Source organism: Ceratotherium simum, chromosome X (genome assembly GCF_057802395.1).
Source record: "Ceratotherium simum simum isolate JZ-2026a chromosome X, ASM5780239v1, whole genome shotgun sequence".
NCBI lineage: Eukaryota > Metazoa > Chordata > Mammalia > Perissodactyla > Rhinocerotidae > Ceratotherium > Ceratotherium simum.
Genome location: NC_141940.1, coordinates 129,526,115 through 129,545,953, shown reverse-complemented (window position 1 = coordinate 129,545,953; position 19,839 = coordinate 129,526,115). Strand labels below are relative to the sequence as shown.

At 55.7% G+C, this 19,839-nt stretch overlaps 1 protein-coding gene across 2 annotated transcripts in view; it reads right to left on the bottom strand.

Moving 5' to 3' along the window:
• Positions 1-19,550, bottom strand: part of LOC147912045 (serine/threonine-protein phosphatase 2A regulatory subunit B'' subunit beta) — a 66,572-nt gene extending 47,022 nt beyond the window's left edge. The window contains exon 1 of one of the 2 annotated variants that reach the window (XM_087426764.1): positions 18,467-19,550. In XM_087426764.1, coding sequence (XP_087282890.1) covers positions 18,467-18,748 — 282 coding nt within the window. In that variant the 5' untranslated portion in view covers positions 18,749-19,550. The remainder of the gene's footprint in view (positions 1-18,466) is intronic. The other variant, XM_087426763.1, reaches the window with a different exon arrangement.
• Between the last annotated feature and the right edge of the window lie 289 nt (positions 19,551-19,839).

Here is a 19,839-nt window from a genome sequence, read left to right as displayed (position 1 = left end):
CATTAGTTACTAAAAACACTGAACTGCGCACCGGAGCGGGTGTGGTACAGGAATGTCTCTAGAAGCCCTCTGAAAACGCAAAGCAAAGAGGGCCGTGCGTGCCAACACTGCCGCACCCTCACAGACGCGCCAGTACCCACGGGGAAGGCTTCACCAGGCATCCAGCAGGTGAAGCCACTACCCGCAGCTGAAACCTGTCCACACGGCCCCGGCCCACACCACTCCACCGTCCTGACTGCGCAGCGGGTGTGCGCTGCTGAACTCCAGGACAGGAGCTGGTGGTCTTTCTCAGGAGCTCTGCCCAGCAGACCTCACAGGGGACACCGGGTTCTCTGCGTGGACCGATGCGGGCTGTCCCGGGAGGTACAGGCACGGCCGCTACAAGCAGCGCCCGGCCCCGACCTCATGCGGGCCCAGTGAGGGGCTGGTGGGGGGCTGGTAAGGGGCCGAGACAAGGCGCACGGCAGACCTGGATCTGCTGGAAGGCCTTGAGCCTCTTCTTGAACCGCGAGGGCAGCACGAAGTCGCAGCCGCGGGCCAGCGAAGCCAGCTCCTGCCTCAGGTCGGGGTCCTGGCGCAGCGACAGCTCCCGGACCCGCATGTCCACGCGCGCGGGCCACCGCGGCCCGGGCGGGGCGCCGCGCTCTCGGGGCTGGGCCTGGCCGGGGCCGGGGGGCTCGGGACGGCAGCTGTGCCCGGCGGGACGGTCCGGGCGGCCGGGCTCAGCGCGCTCCATGCGTCGCCGGCCAGGCGCTCTGGGGGCCGGCCCCGGGCCGCGCGCATTCCACAGGCTGAGGAGGACACATGGCGGGAGGGTGGGGGAAGGCGGCCTCGAGCCACCCCTCCCGGCAGGCAGGCGGGCTGTGCAGGAGGGAGCAGACAGGCGCGCAGCTCCCGGAGCTGTTCCTGCCGAGTGGCTGCTGGGCGCGGGAGGCAGGGCGGGGGGCAGCTCTCTGCACAGAGACCCGGTCCACAGCTCAGCCCGGATGGACAGGGACATAAACAGGTCAGCAAGGACAGAGGATCTGCGGATGCCGCCTCCTGGTTCTCGGGAGGCAGGGAGGAGGCGCTCTCCGGAGAAGCAAAGCCTGCCCGAGACAGAGCGGAACCCGTTACAGAGCTCGCTGGCGGTGCGAGTTCCGTGCTGACACCCCCAGATGCAGACAAGGCAGCTGTTCCCTCCCCCAAAACACGCCAAAAACACAGGGGGTCTGCATGCACCGCCCCCTCTCCCTGTACTTTAAGGGTCCAGAAAACACACTTATACTGCAAAGGACACTTGAAAGTTTTCTTTTCAAAAATCGAGATGGGAGGTGTCTTCAGGATTCTATAGTTTTCATGCCCCTCTACGAGATTATGCAGAATGTAACAGCAATAAAGAATGTAAGGACAGTGTAGAATGTAACCACGCTGTAGAATGTAACAATAATGTAGCATGTCACGACAGTGTAGAGTGTAACCACAACAGAAGGTAACAATGTGGAATGTCACGTAAGGGCTGGTGATGTAAATGTAAACCGGGCAGAGGGAGCAGGTGGACGCAGAACCTGGAATGCGGATGCACTAACACCCCAGGGCGCCCCCTTCCGCCCACGAGCAAGGGAAGAGGTGCTGTGGAAGCTGACTCCCAGGCCCACGGCAGGTGCTACCAGCACAAAGCCTGGGGGCGGTCCCGCCTCCTGAACCCGAGACAGTTCTGGAAGAACCTCTCAGAAGTAACACAGACATTAACCAGCAGCAAAGCAGAGCCTCAGGACCCGGCCCACACCCACTGACACAGAACCAAAATGCTGGAGGATATGAAACGGGTGAGGACACAGTGAACTTAGGGGATCCCCCTCCTGCCCTCCAAGAAGCCCTTTAGACGGGACGTGCACTGTGTGCGTATGGCTCTGCTCTGGACGGCAGGACACCAGGACTGCCGTGTGCCGGCACACAAACACCCGGGTCTCAAGTGAGGACTAGGTTCCGGCAACCAGCCGTCTACAGAAATCTCTCGCAGGCCCTCCTACCTCCCAAGCACAGGATGGCCCGATTTCCGTGAGGAAGCGCGGCCTGGCCGGGGCAGTGCCTCACTGGGGGCCCCGACGGCCTGCGCCCCGAGACCCCATCTGGGGCCTGCTCACCCCGCTGCCCTTCGGCCCCAGCCCCTGGGCAGGTGCCTGGCTGCGTCCTGGCCCACAAGGCAGGGTCTTCCCTACAGATCAGAACCGAGCAAGTGCGCTGGCTCCCCTCCCCACTCTGTCTCCACTTTCTTCCCCCGCCCCAAGAGGAAGAGGGCGGGATTTCATTTGTCTCTGCCTCTCCCTGTCCTCGTCCCCCCTCCTTCCCTCCCTCACTCCCTCTCTCCTTCCTTCCACCAAGGTTGATGGAGCGTCCACTACAAGCCAGGCACAGCGGCCACACGCAGAGAAAACAGTCCAGCTCCCTGCGCTCATGGAGAGCTCAGCCCAACACACAGTAGGGAGTTTGTGCTTGTGTAGAAAAGCAAACCCAGAAACACGGGAGTCCTGAAAACAAGCACCCGCAGACCCCACTGGCCTGAGGCCGCAGGCTCCAGACTCTGGCCCCTTCTGAAGCAGCCCCACACGGCAGGACGGGTGGAGCTGCGTCCCCCCAGACGTCACAGGGCCCCAGGGACGCCTCCTGGCCCGCAGCTCTCCTGGTGGCCCCCCAGGTGGACACAGCCTGTCTTTCCCCACCCCAGGGGACGAAGGTGTCCAGGAGATGACCCTGGTGGTGGCGAGGCCCCTCCAAGGATGAAGAGGCTTCGTAGTCCACGTCCCCTCCCCCTTTCTCTCTAGAGACATCATCTTTTCCTGAGCAGTGTTAGGTTTACAGACACGGAGCAGAAGGTACACAGCTCCCGGGTACCATCTCAACCACCCCCTGCGCACAGTTCCCCCAGCATTAACATCCTGCGTCAGTGTGGTTCATCTGTAACAACTGATGAGCCAGCGTGGACACACTGTTACTCACTGAGGCCCACAGTTTCCACGAGGGCTCATCCTGGTGTTGCACACTCTGTGGGTTTGGACAGGTGCGTAATGATGTGTATCCACCACCATGGTCTCGTACAGAGTCCTTCCACTGCCCTAAAATCCCCTGTGCTCCGTCTCTTCCCCCACCCTTCCCCCGCCCGGCCCCACAACGCTCGTCCTCTCCCTGTACCCCAGCTCTTCCTCTCCAGCATGTCATCTGTGGGGTCACACAGCACAGAGCCTTTCCCTTCCCATCCCCTCTTCCGCACCCCCCATTCCTCTCAAACTCCTGTAGGGAGCGGCCCCTCTCATTTCTTCCTCTTTGCCTGTCTCCCATCTCTCCGCCCCGTTCCATCCTTCTTCCCCACTCGTCCAACGTCCTCGAGGACTCAGAAGTCTGCCGCTGACCCCCTCCCAGTTCCCCAAGCAGACAGACAGAGCAATGTATAAAACCACAAGGCGATAGTAAAACGAGGTGTCATGTGACCCACAGGGGTGCAAGGCTGCAGGGCAGGAGTTCTGGGTGCTTTGAGACCCAGAGGCCACACGCAGGACGGCCATGCAGCACCACGCTCCCGGGACAGACCAGACTCAGGAGCAGACCTCTGCTATCAGGACAGGAGCCTCGCATCAGGTCAGCCCTGGGGCAGCGGGGGCCCAGGACACTTCCCAGACAGGCACGGTCCTGTCGCTGGGCGCTGGGCTTCTGCCCATGACAGGCCACACCTGCTCATGTATTCTTCTTCCCTCCTTCCCTACAAACCCTTGAGAAGAGAGGCCATTCGTGTAGCTTGAAAAAACGGCCAGGTCCTCCCCTGCCAGCTCGCCACGCCCTGCGACGTCACGTTGCAGCTGATCCCACGAGGAGGCGGAGCGTGTGTCCCCCACTCAGAGCTGGGCTTGGCATGTGACTGGCCTTGGCTGACCGGGCGGCCTCACGTCCTGGTGCTGGCACAGACTGGAGGGTGCTCATGCATCAGCACCCCCTCACGGCTCTTGGAGAGCCCCTGCCATGACACACGGGGCTGGTGGGCTGGGGACAGAGCCCACGCTCAGCAGACGAGCTGTTCCGCTGACCACAGAGGCAGAACCGCCCAGCTGAGCCCGGCCCACACCGCCCAACACGGGTTTGTGAGCTCAGAGAAGGCGTTCAGTTCTAAATGGGGGTGGGCTGTCTACGTGGCACAGCTAACCGATACACCACTGGGCAGTGAGTGACCAGAGCACGGGAGGCAGAGGGTGATCCAGAAGAAACCCATGGGACTGGCTGGTTCACGGCTGGTGGTGTGGCCAGGTTACGCAAAGTCTACCGTTCAGATTCAGTGTCCCTAGTGGTTGTTTGTTTTAAATTCTGTAGTTGATACAAGTACTCACGTGCCAAGGACAGTAGTGAGGGGTGTACAGAAAGTGAGACCTAACTGGTTCAATTAAAAAATGGCTACAAACCAGAAATTTTAATCCAAATAGAGAAAAGAAATCTTTTCCTCATTTGTCCACTTCTAAATAAACTTTGGGGAAAGACGAATAGTTCATCAAAGTCTCAAAGGCCATTTATGGGGGCGGAGAGGGAGAGAGGGAGGGAGGGAGAGGCAGAGAGATCCCCAGACCCCACCTTCTGACTAATTTTTATTTTTTTATATTTATTTATTTTTTATTTTTTGTGAGGAAGATCGGCCCTGAGCTAACATCTGCCAATCCTCCTCTTTTTGCTGAGGAAGACTGGCCCTGCGCTAACATCCGTGCCCATCTTCCTCTACTTTATATGAGACGCCGCCACAGCATAGCTTGGCAAACAGTGCGTCGGTGCACGCCCGGGATCTGAACCGTCAAACCCCAGGCCACCACAGCGGAGCGCGCACACTTAACCACTTGCACCACTGGGCCAGCCCCCTGACTAATTTTTAAACAAGTCTTTCCCCAAGAGCCAGTGCAAACCCTCCCAACAGCCCAGGAGGTGGGTTAGACAGCCATTTACAAATGGGGAGACTGAGGCACGGAGGTGAAGTGCCCAGGTCACAAGGCTAGTAGGGATGGAACAGGCCTGAGACGGGCAGGCAGGAGAACGTAGGCCTGGGTTGACCGCTGAATTCAGGCCACTTCCCAGATGGAGAACATTTGTCCCCACAGCAGTGACGGTTCTGAAAGCCACACACTATGGGAGCTTTTAGGAACATAAGTCACTCAGCACGTGCAGAGACAACACATCCCCCATTTTTGTGACCTTGTTAAAGCAGCCCAGGCCCTTGCGTTTCAGACGCCTGTCAGGGCCAGTCTGAAGACACCCTCAAGAGAAGCGGACAGAGCCCACTGCCATGGGGCGAGGGGGCAGCTGCTCTCTGGGAAAACGCTTGTGAAAAACTACCATGAACCTGGACGTGCACAGCGCCCACCAGCTCCGTGCGGGGCCCTGGGGTGGGCAACGGGCCAAGGGCATCTCTGTGGCCTGGCGTCTCCTTCCTGGCTGTGACGCCCTGCGTCCAATGGGGACAAGATGACTCCCCTCCCCCGTGCTCATCCCATAATTCTCTCAGCACCGAGCCAAATGTTGGCCAGAAAAACAGAGGTGATTTATTTTCCACAATTTAGTGTAAATAACACAGAATAAGTATTCCCGAAAATGAGCTCCGAGAGCCGTCTGCAGAGCACCGTATTTAGTCAGCTGCCGTGTGGGAGGAAGAGGCACCAACCCCGGGCTCTGGTCGCATCTCCTGTCTCCCAGGCTCCTAAAAAGGACAAGAAGGCGGCCGCGCACGCTCTCCAAGACAGGACGGAAATACGTGAGGAGCGGGGAAACATCTGCATTCTCGTGCGCCTCTGAGCAATCTGTTATAACGCCCACAACGACTTCTCCTCTGACCGACAGTTATTTCAGAAGTCTGTTCTTACGTTTCCAGACCTGATCTCTGAACTGCACTGTGATTAGAGCATGTGGTGAGCAGGACGGGGAGTTTCTGACACTCGTTCAGACTTGCTCTGTGGTCTGGAATCTGACACCCAGGAGAGTATCTCTCAAAAATGAAGGTCAGACTTCTGCCTTCAGACCAAACGGAGGAATAGAGACCAGAATTACCACCCTGCCTACATTTTATAAAGCATTTTAAGAAAGAAATGATAGCAATCTTGCACACAATCTTGCAGAAAACAGAGAGAGGGGAAACAGTTTCCAACCCATTTCATGAGGCCAGTGTTACCACGACACCAAAGCCAAGGACATCACAGGAGAAGAGACTGGACGGATGTCCCCCTGACCACAGACACACAGATCGCACACAAAACATCAGTAGGCAGAACCCAGCAACACATAACAGGAACTATTAATTACGACAAAATGGGGTTTATCCAAAGAAGCGAGGTTGGTTTCACATCCAAAAATCAATTGACAAAACACCGTATTACTAATCACGAGGTTATAAAGAACGTGACAAGAGTTAACACCCATTCATGTTAATGACGGACTAGGAATATCAGGAGACTTCCTCAACCCTGTAAAGGGCATCTAGAAAACATCCGTAACTAACACCATCCTGGAGGAAGACTGGATGCTTTCCACCCAGGACAGGACGGGGTGGGGGTGTCCACTCTCGGCATGTCCGGGAACGATGCACTGGACAGCCCAGCCACAGCACTCAGGCAAGGAAGACATTACAGGCATACGGCCTGGGAGGGAAGAAGTGGGAGGGTGTGTATTCACAGACAACGTGAGCCCGTATGTGGAAAAGCGTCAGGCGTCTCTGACTACGAGAGCTAAGAATCGAGGTCAACAAGTTCACAGGAGACAGGACCAAAAGGAAAAATCACTACTGTTTCTATAAACAGGAAGACAATTCCATTCACAATAGGATAAAAAGAATAAAACCCTTCAGGAAGGCTGTACACCAAACTAGCACACACTGCTGAGAAGAAGTCAAGAGCTCAGTAAACGAGAGACGCTCTTGCTCGTGGCCCGGAGGACCCCGCACTGCAGGACGGCAGTGCTCCCAGTGACCTGCAGGTCGAGACAACCGTCACCAAAACCTCAGCAGGCTTTTTACGTAAAGACTGACAACAGCATCCTAAAAAGTCTACGGAATGCAAAGGACGTCCGCTTGAGGTATCCACCTAAGAGAAATGAAAACACAGGTGCACACACAGACTTACATGCGAACGTCCTTGGCAGGATTAATCATGACAGCTCACAACCGGAAGCAAGCCCAGACCCATCAACAGAGAGACATCCGGGGACCTCCATCTGTGGAGCACTCCTGGGCGAGGAGAAGGAAAGAAAACGTTGCACTGAAAGTCGGTGAGCTTTACGGCATGTCACTTACACGTGGTGCGGCTGTTACAAACCTGCCTGCAGCTGCAGAAGACTTCTCTGGAAACACACTACATTCTAACAACACTGGCTGCTCGGGGAACATGGTGGAAGCCACGAGTCAGCACCAGAGGAGAGTTTTGAACACACCCTTGAATGTCTTTTGAATCCTAAATGGGAAGGCAGTAGATCCTCAAAAATAAACTCTATAATTGTTCCAACAGCCGGCATCACGACATTGTACCTGCCGAGGGGCTGCACTGCTGTGTCTCTGCACACTGCAGAGCTGGGACAGACCCCCCAACAGACGAGCTCACTGACCAGGCAGGCCCACTGCAAAGCGGGAGAGACGGCTAGCGGCCCAGGACGGCACCCTCACCAGCTTCACGGTTGCTGGAGAGCACCCAGGTATCCGGTCACACCCGAGCCTGGGCCCGGGGCGCAGGCCTCAGGGGGGCATCAGAGCTCTGCGGGCAGCAGGCCTGAGGAGGAGACCCCGCAGTCAGCGGCCTCCCCCTGAAGGTCTAAGGAACAGAGGAGACGCTGACGTGAATAAAGCCGTCTGAAAGGATCAACTAATCTGCAACACTGATTTTGTATTCTGTGCATTTAGGAAGGAGAACTGCCTTAAATGTGCGTGGAGGCACACATGCCAAGATGCTGACTGACCTGCCTCCGACCCGGACCCTCAAACATCACCTCCTCACGGAGCCCATACCCTACCTCCTGACAGAGCCCCTAATGCCACCTCCGGAAGCAGCCAACGCACACCCTCATCTCTGGATGGTGCCCCCGCGCCCCACACCTCCCGACCCCTCACCTCCCGACACAGCCCCCGTGACCCCACCTCCCGACATGGCCCCCGCGCCCCCACCTCCCGCAACTCTCACCTCCCAACAGGACCCCAGTGCCCCCTACCTCCCACACCCTTCACCTCCCGATGCGGCCCCCGTGCCCACCTCCCGACGCGGCCCCTGCCCCTTCATGTCCCGACATGGCCCCTGCGCCCCTCACCTCACGACATGGCCCCTGCGCCCTCACCTCCTGGCACAGCCCCCTGTATGCTGCCTTCACTCCCCTCCGCCCAGACTGGCCCAGGTGGTCCTGTGGTACCTGGCAGCTGCTCCGGTGTCCACCTGCCCAGGATCCCAAGTGCCCGCACCTCCCCCACCACTGCCTCCCTCCTGTGGAAGCTTCCTAGGGGGCTGCCCGCCCCTCCTCTCTCTGCTGCTCCACATCTTGCTCTCCTGTGTCCCTACTTCCTCCCTCCACTCGGCCTCACAAAGCTGGTTCACTCCTCCTTCCAGGAGCTTTAGGACGCAGCGACCTCACTCAGGTCAGCAGGAAAGGCCCAGCGCACCTCCTCCCAGAGCCTGCAGCGCGGCGGGGGAAACAGCCTGGAGAGCAGGCAGGTCCACGAGGCAGAGAGCAAGCACACTGCAGTGACCAAACTCATGTGACGGGGAGCTCGGAGTCTGTGAGGGCTGCCCCGAGGCCCACCGTCTCCCCCAGTTCTTCATGTAGGGGTCAAAACTCTACCCCTGCCCGGTGAGGGCGAGAACGTCACTGCTCCCCTCCTCCCGCGGGGACACAGAGCAAGGCACCGTCGCCCTCCAGGCTCTGAAGCTGCCCCGAGACTTTTTTTTTTTTTAAATAATTTTATTTCTTTCTTTTCCCCCAAAGCCCCAGTAGATAGTTGTATGTCATAGCTGCACATCCCTCTAGTTGCTGTATGTGGGACGTGGCCTCAGCATGGCCGGAGAAGCAGTGCGTCAGTGCGCGCCTGGGATCTGAACCTGGGCCGCCAGCAGCGGAGCGCGCGCTTAACCGCTAAGCCACAGGGCCAGCCCTGCCCCAAGACTTTCATGCAGTTTCCACAAAAGTCTCCTCGCTTTTCACACTTCCCTAACTAAACGTGCATTTGTTTAAACAGCCCGTTTTAGAATAAAAATTCGTGTATGGCGCACAGACTGATGCTCCTTGGAACGCATGTCTAGACTTCAAAGGCTTATCGTGGGGGTCCCTTTGTGTGAGAAAATGTTTTCCTGAAGCCCAACCTAGCAGTGTAAATAGGGCAGGTAGACCCGTGAACTCTGAAGATGACACTCTGAGTACGTGACCAGTACGTGTCCTGACACCGTTCCCTCTGAGACCAGCACAGCCTGGGAGTGTGAACGTGGAAGTCACACAAAGCACGCAGGAGCAGGCCCTTTGGGGGCGTCCTGTGCACTGTAGGTGTTGAGCACCATCCCTGGGATCCACCCTCCAGGTGCCAGCGGTACCCCACACCCCCTGTGTGAACCCGACACTGCCCATGTCTCCCGGGGGACGAAGTCGCCCAGCTGAGAACCGCTGCTGTAGAGTGACATGCTTGTTTCAACCTCCATGAGAAGGTCTGTCCTCACGGCTGGGCTCTGAGCCACAGGAACTGAGTTTCTATCTAATCCTTTAAAAACAGAAACCCAGACATCGGATCGGGTTGTTTAAACCAGAAAACGATCGTAAAGAGGAACAACGTGGACTTAGAAAGCACAGACATCCTGCTGCACGTGGTCTTCTCTCACGAAACCCAGCACGATGGTTCAACTTCGGTTGCGGCTGAGTGCACGGGCAAGGCCACCAGCCTAACTCCTGCTTTCTGTGGCTGTCACCAGCAGCGAGCCAGCAAGAAAAGGTCCTTCAGACGCTCCTGTCCTGACGGCACATGGATACAACCGCGGTGCCCGATGGGAGGCCACCTCGGAGCGCTGCAGGAACGCACTGCCCAGGCCTCTCCGGCCGGCACTCCCTACGGCATCCCCACTCCGGGGGCAAAACGAAGAGTGTGCGTCAACAGGCAGGCCCGGGTCCCTGTGGGTCACGAGTCCTCTGCCACAGCCTCCCGCTCCTGAGAAGAGGGGTCCCCCTCGTGGGGTCCCCGCCAGCAGGAGACCCTGAGAACACGGTAGAGATGCAAATTCCGCACCTAACACCCCAGACCCTGAACCTGAAAATCTGGAAAGGGGCTCAGCCAACTGTTTTCAAAGCCCTCCCATCCATCTGTCCTAATAGCCCTCATGTCCATCTGTCCATCCATACTAAAGGCCCTCCCGTCCACCTGTCCATCTGTCCTCAGGGCTCTCCCGTCCATCTGTCCCAATAGCCCTCACGTCCATCTATCTATCTATAGTCAAGGCCCTCCCATCCACCTGTCCATCCATCCTCAGGGTCCGTCCATCTGTCCATCTGTCCTCAGGGCTCTCCCACCCATCCATCTTCGGGGCCCTCCCGTCCGTCTGTCCTAACAGCCCTCATGCCCATTCTGTACACCCGTCCTCAGGGCCCTCCTGTCCATCCGTCCGAATAGCCCTTACATCCATCTGTCCATCCATACTCAAGGCCCTTCCGTCAGTCTGTCCTAACAGCCCTCATGCTCATCTGTCCACCCGTCCTCAGGGCCCTCCCGTCCATCTGTCCTAATAGCCCTCACACCTGTCTGTCCATCCATCCTCAGGGCTGTCCCATCCATCTGTCTGTCCGTCTTCAGGGCCCTCCCATCCATCTGTCCTAACAGCCCTCACACCTGTCTGTCCATCCATCCTCAGGGCTGTCCCATCCATCTGTCCACCCATCCTCAGGGCACTCCCGTCCATCTGTCCTAATAGCCCTTACGTCCATCTGCCCATCTATACTCAAGGCCCTCCTGTCGGTCTGTCCTAACAGCCGTCACATCCGTCTGTCCATTCATCCTCACGGTCCTCCCATCCATCCGTCCAACTGTCCTCAGGGCCCTCCAGGGGATTCTGACGCTTGCCCAGGTGGAGAGCCGCTGGGCAGGCCCTGGGGTGGTCACGAGGATCTCATCACATGTCCCCAAGCACCTCACACGGACACAACACACCACAGGACCCTACAGCTCTCTCTGCTGGGGACCTTTTCCAAAAATGCTCTTTTTCTAGGCACTGACAACAAACTAGCAAAAAGAGAAGTCAGGAATACAATCCCACTTACAATCACAACAAAATGTATACCATACCTAGGAATAAATTCAACCTAGGAGGTGAAAGACCTGTACAGTGAAAACTACAAGACATTGTTGAAAGAAATCAAAGAAGACATAAAGAAATGGAAAGATATTCCATGCTCATGAATGGGAAGAATAAACAGTTAAAATGTCCTTATTATCTAAAGCAATCAACAGATTCAATGCAATCCCAATCAGAATCCCAATGACATTCTTCACAGAAATAGAACAAAGAATCCTAAAATTTATATGGTGCAACAAAAGACCCTGAATAGCCAAAGCAATCCTGAGAAAAAACAACAAAGCTGGAGGCATCACAATCCTTGACTTCAAAATATACTACCAAGCAATAGTAATCAAAACAGCATGGTTCTGGCACAAAAACAGACACACAGATCAAGGGAACAGAACTGAAAGCCCAGAAATAAAACCACACATCTGTGGACAGCTAATCTTTGACAAAGGAGCTAAGAACATACAGTGGAGAAAGGAAAGTCTCTTCAATAAACGGTGTTGGGAACATGGGACAGCCACATGCAAAAGAATGAAAGTAGACCATTACCTTACACCACACACAAAAATTAACTCAAAATGGATTAAAGACTTGAATGCAAGACCCGAAACCACAAAACTCCTAGAAGAAAAGATAGGCAGTACACTCTTTGACACTGGTCTTAGCAGCATCTTTTGGAATACCAAGTCTACTCAAGCAAGAGACACAAAAGAGAAAATAAACAAATGGGACTACATCAGACTGAAAAACCTCTGCAAGGCAAAGGAAACCATCAACAAAACGAAAAAACAGCCCACCAACTGAGAGAAAAGATTGGCAAATCATATATCCAACAAGAGGTTAATTTCCAAAATATACAAAGAACTCATACAACTCAACAACAGAAAAACTAACAACCTGACCAAAAAATGGGCAGAGGAACAAATAGACATTTTTCTAAGGAAGATACACAGATGGCCAACAGGCACATGAAAAGATGGTGAACATCATTAATTATGAGGGATATGCAGATCAAACTACACATGAGATATCACTTCACACCCGTCAGAATGGCTATAATTAACAAGACAAAAAATAATTCTTGGCGAGGATGTGGTGAAAAGGGAACCCTCATACACTGCCGGTAGGAGTACAAACTGGTGCGGCCGCTATGGAAAACAGAATGGAAATTCCTGAAAAAACTAAAAATAGAAATACCATATGATCCAGCTATCCCACTATTGGGTATTTATCTAAAGAACATGAAATCAACAATACAAAAAGATTTATGCACCCCTGTGTTCATTGCAGCATTATTCACAATAGCCAAGACATGGAAGCAACCCAAGTGTCCATCCACTGATGAATGGATAAAGAAGATGTGGTATATATACACCATGGAATACTACTCGGCCATAAAAAAAGATGAAATCATCCCATGTGTGACAACATGGATGGACCTTGAGGGTATGATGTTAAGTGAAATAAGTCAGAGGGAGAAAGACAAACACCATGTGATTTCACTCATCTGTGTAAGATAAACTAACACAGGGACAGAGAGAACAGATTGATGGTTACCAGAGGGGAAGGGGGTGGAGGGGTAGGTGAAAGGAGTAAAGGGGCACATATGTATGGTGAAGGATGGAAACTAGACTACTGGGGGTGAGCAAGGTGCTGTCGATACAGAAACTGATACGTGATAATGTACACCTAAAATCACACAATGTTGTAAGCCAGTATTACCCCAATAAAATAATTTTTAAAGAAAAGTAATAGGGGCCAGCCCGGTGGTGCAGTGGTTAAGTTCACATGCTCTGCTTTGGTGGCCTGGGGTTCGCAGGTTCGGACCCTTGGCATGGACCTACGCACCGCTCATCAAGGCACGCTGTGGCGGCGTCCCATATAAAGTAGAGGAAGACGGGCACAGATGTTAGCCCAGGGCCAGTCTTCCTCAGCAAAAAGAGGAGGATTGGCAATGGATATTAGCTCAAGGCTGATCTTCCTCGCCAAAAAAAAAAGAAAAAAAGAAATTAAAAAAAAAAAGCTCCTCAAAGGTTATGAAAGCCCCTGCTACTCTGGCCCCAACCTGAGCCCTTCCCACAGTACTGCCTTGACTACTGATAAAACTGAAGCAAAAACCAGTAAAACGAACTTAAATCTTAGGCAACCATATCAGAAAGCGAGGGTGGCGGGGGGTGTCTACAGTTTTATCTAAACAAAACAGTCATTAAAATCTTTCATACACAGAATTTGCTGAAAGACGGCGGAATCTGAGTAACCACCTACGGAGACCTCCACCTCCCGCACGCACACCACCAGGGGTCTCTGCTGGTGACCTTCCTCTGGGATGGGGAAAGCCTGGATTGAGACCCCCTCCTCTGCTCTGTTCAGATGGCCCCCTCACCCATCATGGGGGGACCTAGAGGGATCACGGACCCCATCTCTGGGCCATGGCGACAAGACCAGCCTGTGGGATATGTCAAGGTTAGGGAGCCCACAGGTCTCTCCAGCCATGCCTTCACCTCCCCTGTAGACCAGGACCAACCACGTGAACCAGAGAAACCAGGACTCGTAAACCAGAGACAGACCAGAACTAACCCAGGGCTGAGTCAGGCGTCCTGAACTAACCCAGAGCTCGGTCAGGCCTCCCGAACTGAGGATAGACCAGAACTAACCCAGAACTTAGTCAGGACTCCCGAACCAGGGACGGACCAGAACTAACCCAGAGCTCAGTCAGGACTCCCGAACTAACCCAGAGCTCGGTCAGGCCTCCCAAACCAGGGACGGACCAGAACTAACCCAGAGCTCAGTCAGGACTCCCGAACCGAGGATGGACCAGAACTAACCCAGAGCTGAGTCAAGCCTCCCGAACCAGGGACGGACCAGAACTAACCCAGAGCTGGGTCAGGACTCCCGAACCAGGGACGGACCAGAACTAACCCAGAGCTGGGTCAGGACTCCCGAACTGGGGACAGACCAGAACTAACCCAGAGCTGGGTCAGGACTCCCGAACCGGGGATGGACAAGATCTAACCCAGAGCTCGGTCAGGACTACCGAACCAGGACTCCTGAATCAGAGAAAGACCAAAACTAACCCAGAACTAAGTCAGGACTCCCGAACCAGAACTCCTGAACCAGGGCTCCCAAATCAGGGATCCAGGACCAGGGCTTCTGAACCAGGCAGGACTCTGGAACCAGGGATAGACCAGAAGCATCCCAGAGTAAGTCAGGACTCCTGAACAAGGGCTCCTAAATCAGAGCTCCAGGACCAGGGTTCTGGAACCAGGATAGCTGAGAACTAAGCCAGAGCTAAGTCAGGACTCCCGGACCAGGACTTCCTGAAGGACGCACATGCTCTTTTGAGCTGGAAACAAGTGAAAGTACTTGTGGGGACGAGATACAGCAAAGAGGACCTGGCTTCTCCACACTCCGCTCATCCCCACGGTCCTGGGGGCTGCACGGGGCAGGGAGGAGACACTGGCTGGGTCTGCTCCCAGGTGGACCTGAGGGCTGGGTCCAGGACCCTGCCCCCTCCCGCCACCTCAGCAGGTGTGGCCTCACATGACTCTTACCCACTTCCTATTCTTAAAAAAACCAATTCAGGACTTTCTCCTAGCATTTTATGTATGAACACTATTCTGAAACTAATGATGCATTTCTTGGAGCAAAATACTTACATGGAAGTGTACAAGAGAATGTGGCAGAAACTGTATTTGTCAAGAAGCCTCCTAAATATTTCCGGAATGCCAGATTTCACAGCCAAAACGTTGTTTACTGATGCTTACAATCAAAGAAAGCGTCCTGATGCCTATACGCATTAGCGCAGCTCTTAACAAAGTCCTCAAAGGATAAGAAGTCGCCCCTGTCTCAAACGTGCGAACTGAAAATGCTCTGAAACTCTGAAGACTAACAGAAATTTAAGAATTCTTATTAGTTTTGTCACCTGATGTAGCTGCCCCATACTGACTCCCATCACAGAGCTATAGCTACATGTTCATTCTACTTAATGACTAAAGATTGAGGTTAAATTATTAGTAAATTAATTAAAATTAATTTTTATATACATATATTCTGTGTGTGTGTGAGAAAGATCGGCCCTGTGCTAATAACTGCCAATCCTCCTCTTTTTGCTGAGGAAGACTGGCCCTGGGCTAATGTCTGTGCCCGTCTTCCTCCACTTTATATGGGACACCACCACAGCATGGCCTGACAAGTGGTGCATCAGTCCATGCCCGGGATCCGAACGTGTGAACCGCAGACCACCGAAGCAGAGCGCACGCACTTAACCACTACACCACTGGTCCGGCCCCAGAAATTAATTTATATTTTAATAAGCTAGTATTAAATAAAAATATATTTGCATTACAAAAAGACTTACATTTCTTCAAAAAAGCCCCCAAAATCCCACACTGCACATTTAAGTATGTATGAAATTGCTTTCCCATCAGATGTCTCTGAAGCATGAATTCATCTAAAGGAGAAGGTTGCTGGGGCTTACACAACTGGAGGGGAATCGGGTTCCCTCCCTGCCAGGGTTCTGAACCAGTCACTGGGCGTGTTAAGACCCGAGTTAAGAAACTGCATTTCATTAGAGCATCCTTTTTCATTCTCCTTTAAACATGAAAGTCGCATCCCACCAGCTCAAGGGAACCCAGGGCTGAGTCCTGGGATGTGGTCAAAGAGAAGGAAATGTGCAGGGTCAACTGAGGCGCCCCTGGCCTGAACCTTGACCTCCTCCCGAGTCGTCCCTGGGTTATTAGGCATGTGGAGAAACAGCTCATCCACATTAAGCTCTCCTTTCCCTTCGCAAGGACTTACTCTAGAAGCACGCTAAGGGTTCTGCCGGTAGTAGCATCCTGGTTGGCACCATCGGCACAGACACACTGGGTGTGCACTCTCTGCCCCGAGCACCATTGTCCCTCCATAAGGATGGGAAGGGGACCTTCCTAGTGCCCCTTCACATAGGATGTTTGCCAAACACAGAATGCCACGTCCCTACTGTGACATCCTGGGGCGGGTAACACCACACAGCAACCCCAGCCCGAATCACGCGTCGTTCTGGGACGCACCGTGCACTGTCTCCACGGGGAGCGTACCTCTTCTTACTATTACCCGGGGAACTAGACGGGCCGATGGTGACAAGGAACGGCCAGGCGCCTCACGCTCAGTCTTGGACGCGTCTGTGCACTTGAGGAAAGATCTATTACCTATGAAAACCTCGTCCTGGGGCCCCTGGGCATCGCCCCGCCCCTCCCAGGGTCTGTGGTTGGGAATCAGGTTTTGTTAACGCTGCCTCGCACGCCGCATTTAGGGAGAGTACAGGAATGAGCTCTTCTCATTTTGTCCCGATAGACAGATAGGTCCCTTTGGGTTATTCAGCTAAAGCAGTCCACAAATTCTGAATACATTCAGACATGTTTCAGGGTAACTTCAGGTCCCAGAGGAGATCAAGTGCTGCTTATCGAAACCTCTGGGGACGTTTAAGGGAAAATCATTCTGGTCTCGCTCCAAACTGGTTCCTCGTGCTGATTTACTCTGTCTGGTGTGGTGCACAGCAAAGCAGAGGGATCTTTAAATTCGCCCTGCCTCCGTCAGCAATTCCCGCCGCCTCTCTGTCATCCACACGCTTCTGCTCCCTGCACCCCTGGCCAGGCCAAGCCTCTTCACTCCTGGCTCAGGCTGCTCTATCTCAGTGGCTCCATGCACTGAAGTCGTCACCCTTCAGAAGCCTGAGCAGCCAGCCGTGGAACCAAGCGCAGACTCCTCAGCCCCGAATTCTGTACCCCTCCCATTCCGGCCATCCCGGCACGGTCCGGGCTCGGCAGCCTGCCTTCCGCTGTCAGACTGCTCTGGTCTGAGCAGGACTCAACATCCGATCTTCACACTCTGAACTACCTTCCTGGAATATCCTCCCTTTGCCCCCTGCCCCCCCCAATTCAGTGCACTCCCCAAACCCCACAAGTCACTCCCTCTCTCCAAGCAGAAACGACCTCTCCCTGCTTTGAACACTTAGGGAACTTAATTCTCACTTGTTTGCAGCTTATCACTGTGCAGAAGTATATTCCTTTCACGTGCATCCAAGTTGCCCTCTTTGCACAGCACTGACCTGTATATTCTTTCAGTCCTAGATGATTCACACAAAGTCACGGGGTCACGGAATTCAAGAATTTACCTTAGAGAAGTGTGGGGCTCTGTCCCTGAGACATATTTAACGACACAGAGAGCAGCTCGCTAAGTAAGACGTGGGCACTGCCAGTAAGAATGCCTCCTGGGGCAGGGAGAGAACTGCCACCACTGGAGGAAGCTCTCTCAACCCAGCCCTCCTCACAGATCCCGTGGCCTCAGTAAAATGAGGATTCAGACAAGACAAGGGAAAGCGCACGGAAGCGGTGGGTGCCGGGGGCCACCCGCTGCCGCAGGCCCACACCAGCCTCTTTCTGGGCACGTGTAGGGGGGGTCTCACCCAGGTGGTCTGTGAAGCTGCCTCTGGTCTACTTCCCATTCTCCTTGGGGACTTACTTCCCTGAAAATGTGCTACATCCCTTGGAGCGTGTCAGAAAACCACCAATAACTTAGAGCAAAACGTGTTCTCTTTGGCTGGACATCCGGCTTTCACCGTCCCCTTAGTGGCCGGTCCATTTTGGTTGGAAAACTGTTGCACTGACAGACAGTGAAGTCTCACTTCACGACGTGCTTAGTGCTGCTGATGGGACACTGGTTCCAACTGGAAAACTTTAAATGTTATCAACAAGTTCCACTATTTCAGACTTTAGGACAAATTCTATGATTCTCCTACATTCACTATGAACCAACCACCTGGAGGCCACGTTTCCTTACTTTACGCGGACACAGTATTCCACGTCAGAAAGCACCTTTTCTGTAACACACCGCTGTCCAGCTGTAATTATCGGAGACAAATGAGGGATAAAACCAGACCAATCTGGGGCAAAACCGCTCGGTTCAAGCCGAGTAGGGGAAATCGCTAAGCGGGTAACTAACACCGACCTAGAAAACTTGAAACAAACTCCAAATTGCCACCGACGGGGGACCGGGCCAACGACAGCATTTTGCAGAATCTGGGGGACCAGACTGTCTGTGAACGCGCCGTCACGGCTGCCGTGCGTCCTCCGCGCGCCCCACGCCGCACGCGGCCCGACTCACCGTCGCAGGCGCGAGCGGAAGGAAGGGGCACTCACCACTCTCGGGCTAGCGGACCTGCGGGCCCCGCGAGCGTGCGGCGCGACCCTGGGGCCCGAGGCGGCGCCCAGCGGCAGCGCGGCGGACGCGGGGGCCGGGGCTGCCCGCGGGGGCCCGGGCTGGCCGGCGTCCCCGGCGCCCCGCTCGGCGCCCGCGGGCGTCTGGATGCTCTGCAGGCAGCCCCGGAGCATGCTCTGCGTGCTGGACTCGCTCAGCCAGCGCAGGAACAGCTCGTCCACCTTCATCTTCAGCACCGGCTGCAGCACCTTGCCGGGCGGCATCTCCGAGGCTCGCCCTCCTCCCCGCGGGCCCTCCTGCGGCACGGGCGCCCGACGCCGGCGGCCAAGTCCGGCCCGGAGGGACCTCGGCGGTGCAGACCACGGCCGCGGAGGGGAACGAGCCCGGGGGCGCGGGCCCGGGGTCACGGGAGGGGGCGGGGCGCGGGCCCGGGGTCACGGGAGGGGGCGGGGCGCGGGCCCGGGGTCACGGGAGGGGGCGGGGCGCGGGCCCGGGGTCACGGGAGGGGGCGGGGCGCGGGCCCGGGGTCAGGGGAAGGGGTGCAGGTCTGGGATTTGAGGTCCAGGTTGGAAGCGGCGGCCCGGCCCGGTGGGGTTCAGGTCTGGGGAGAAGACGGCGGCCCGGCGGAGTTGCAGGTCTGGGATCTGGGGTCCGGGGAGGAGGCGGCGGCCCGGCCGGCGGGGTTTGGCTTCGGGTCCGGGGAGGAGACGGCGGCCCGGCCGGTGGGGTTCGGGTTCGGGTTCGGGTCCGGGGAGGAGGCGGCGGCCCGGCCGGGGGGCTCAGGAAGCCGGCGCCCTCCCTGAGGCGCTGCGCGGACACTCGGGCCGGACGGCGGACAGGCCGGCGCCGCTCAGGACAGCTTCAAAACGGGCGCGTCCGCCGCGCTCCCAAAGAAGGTCGCGTACGTCGCGCGTCACCGCGACGCGTGGCGTCATCACGCACGCCTCCTTGCCTTGAGAGGCGGCGGGCTGCTGTGGCCTCGCCGGGGGGGACCTTTGTGGAGACGGGGGGTGTTCAGGAGCTGGGGTCCGGACGGGGGCGGGAGAGGACGCCTGCCCCACTCGAAGACATTCCGCTTTTAGGCTTTTTAGGGGTGCAGCCCACACCGGCGAGGCGACTCTAGGGCCGCAGAGGTGCGAGCATGCGCGGTGCGTGCTCGCCGCGGTAGGGGGCGCCTGGCCGGTGGGTCGAGCATGCGCAGTTCGTGTCCGCGGTAGCGGCGTCCGGGAGACCAGTCGGTGGAGCATGCGCGGTGCTTGTCTGGCGAGAGCGAGCCGGAAGCCCGGCGGTGTGGAAGGGGCACGGCAAGGGGACATGCGCAGTGCGTGCCCACCGGGAGCGGGCGGGCATGTGC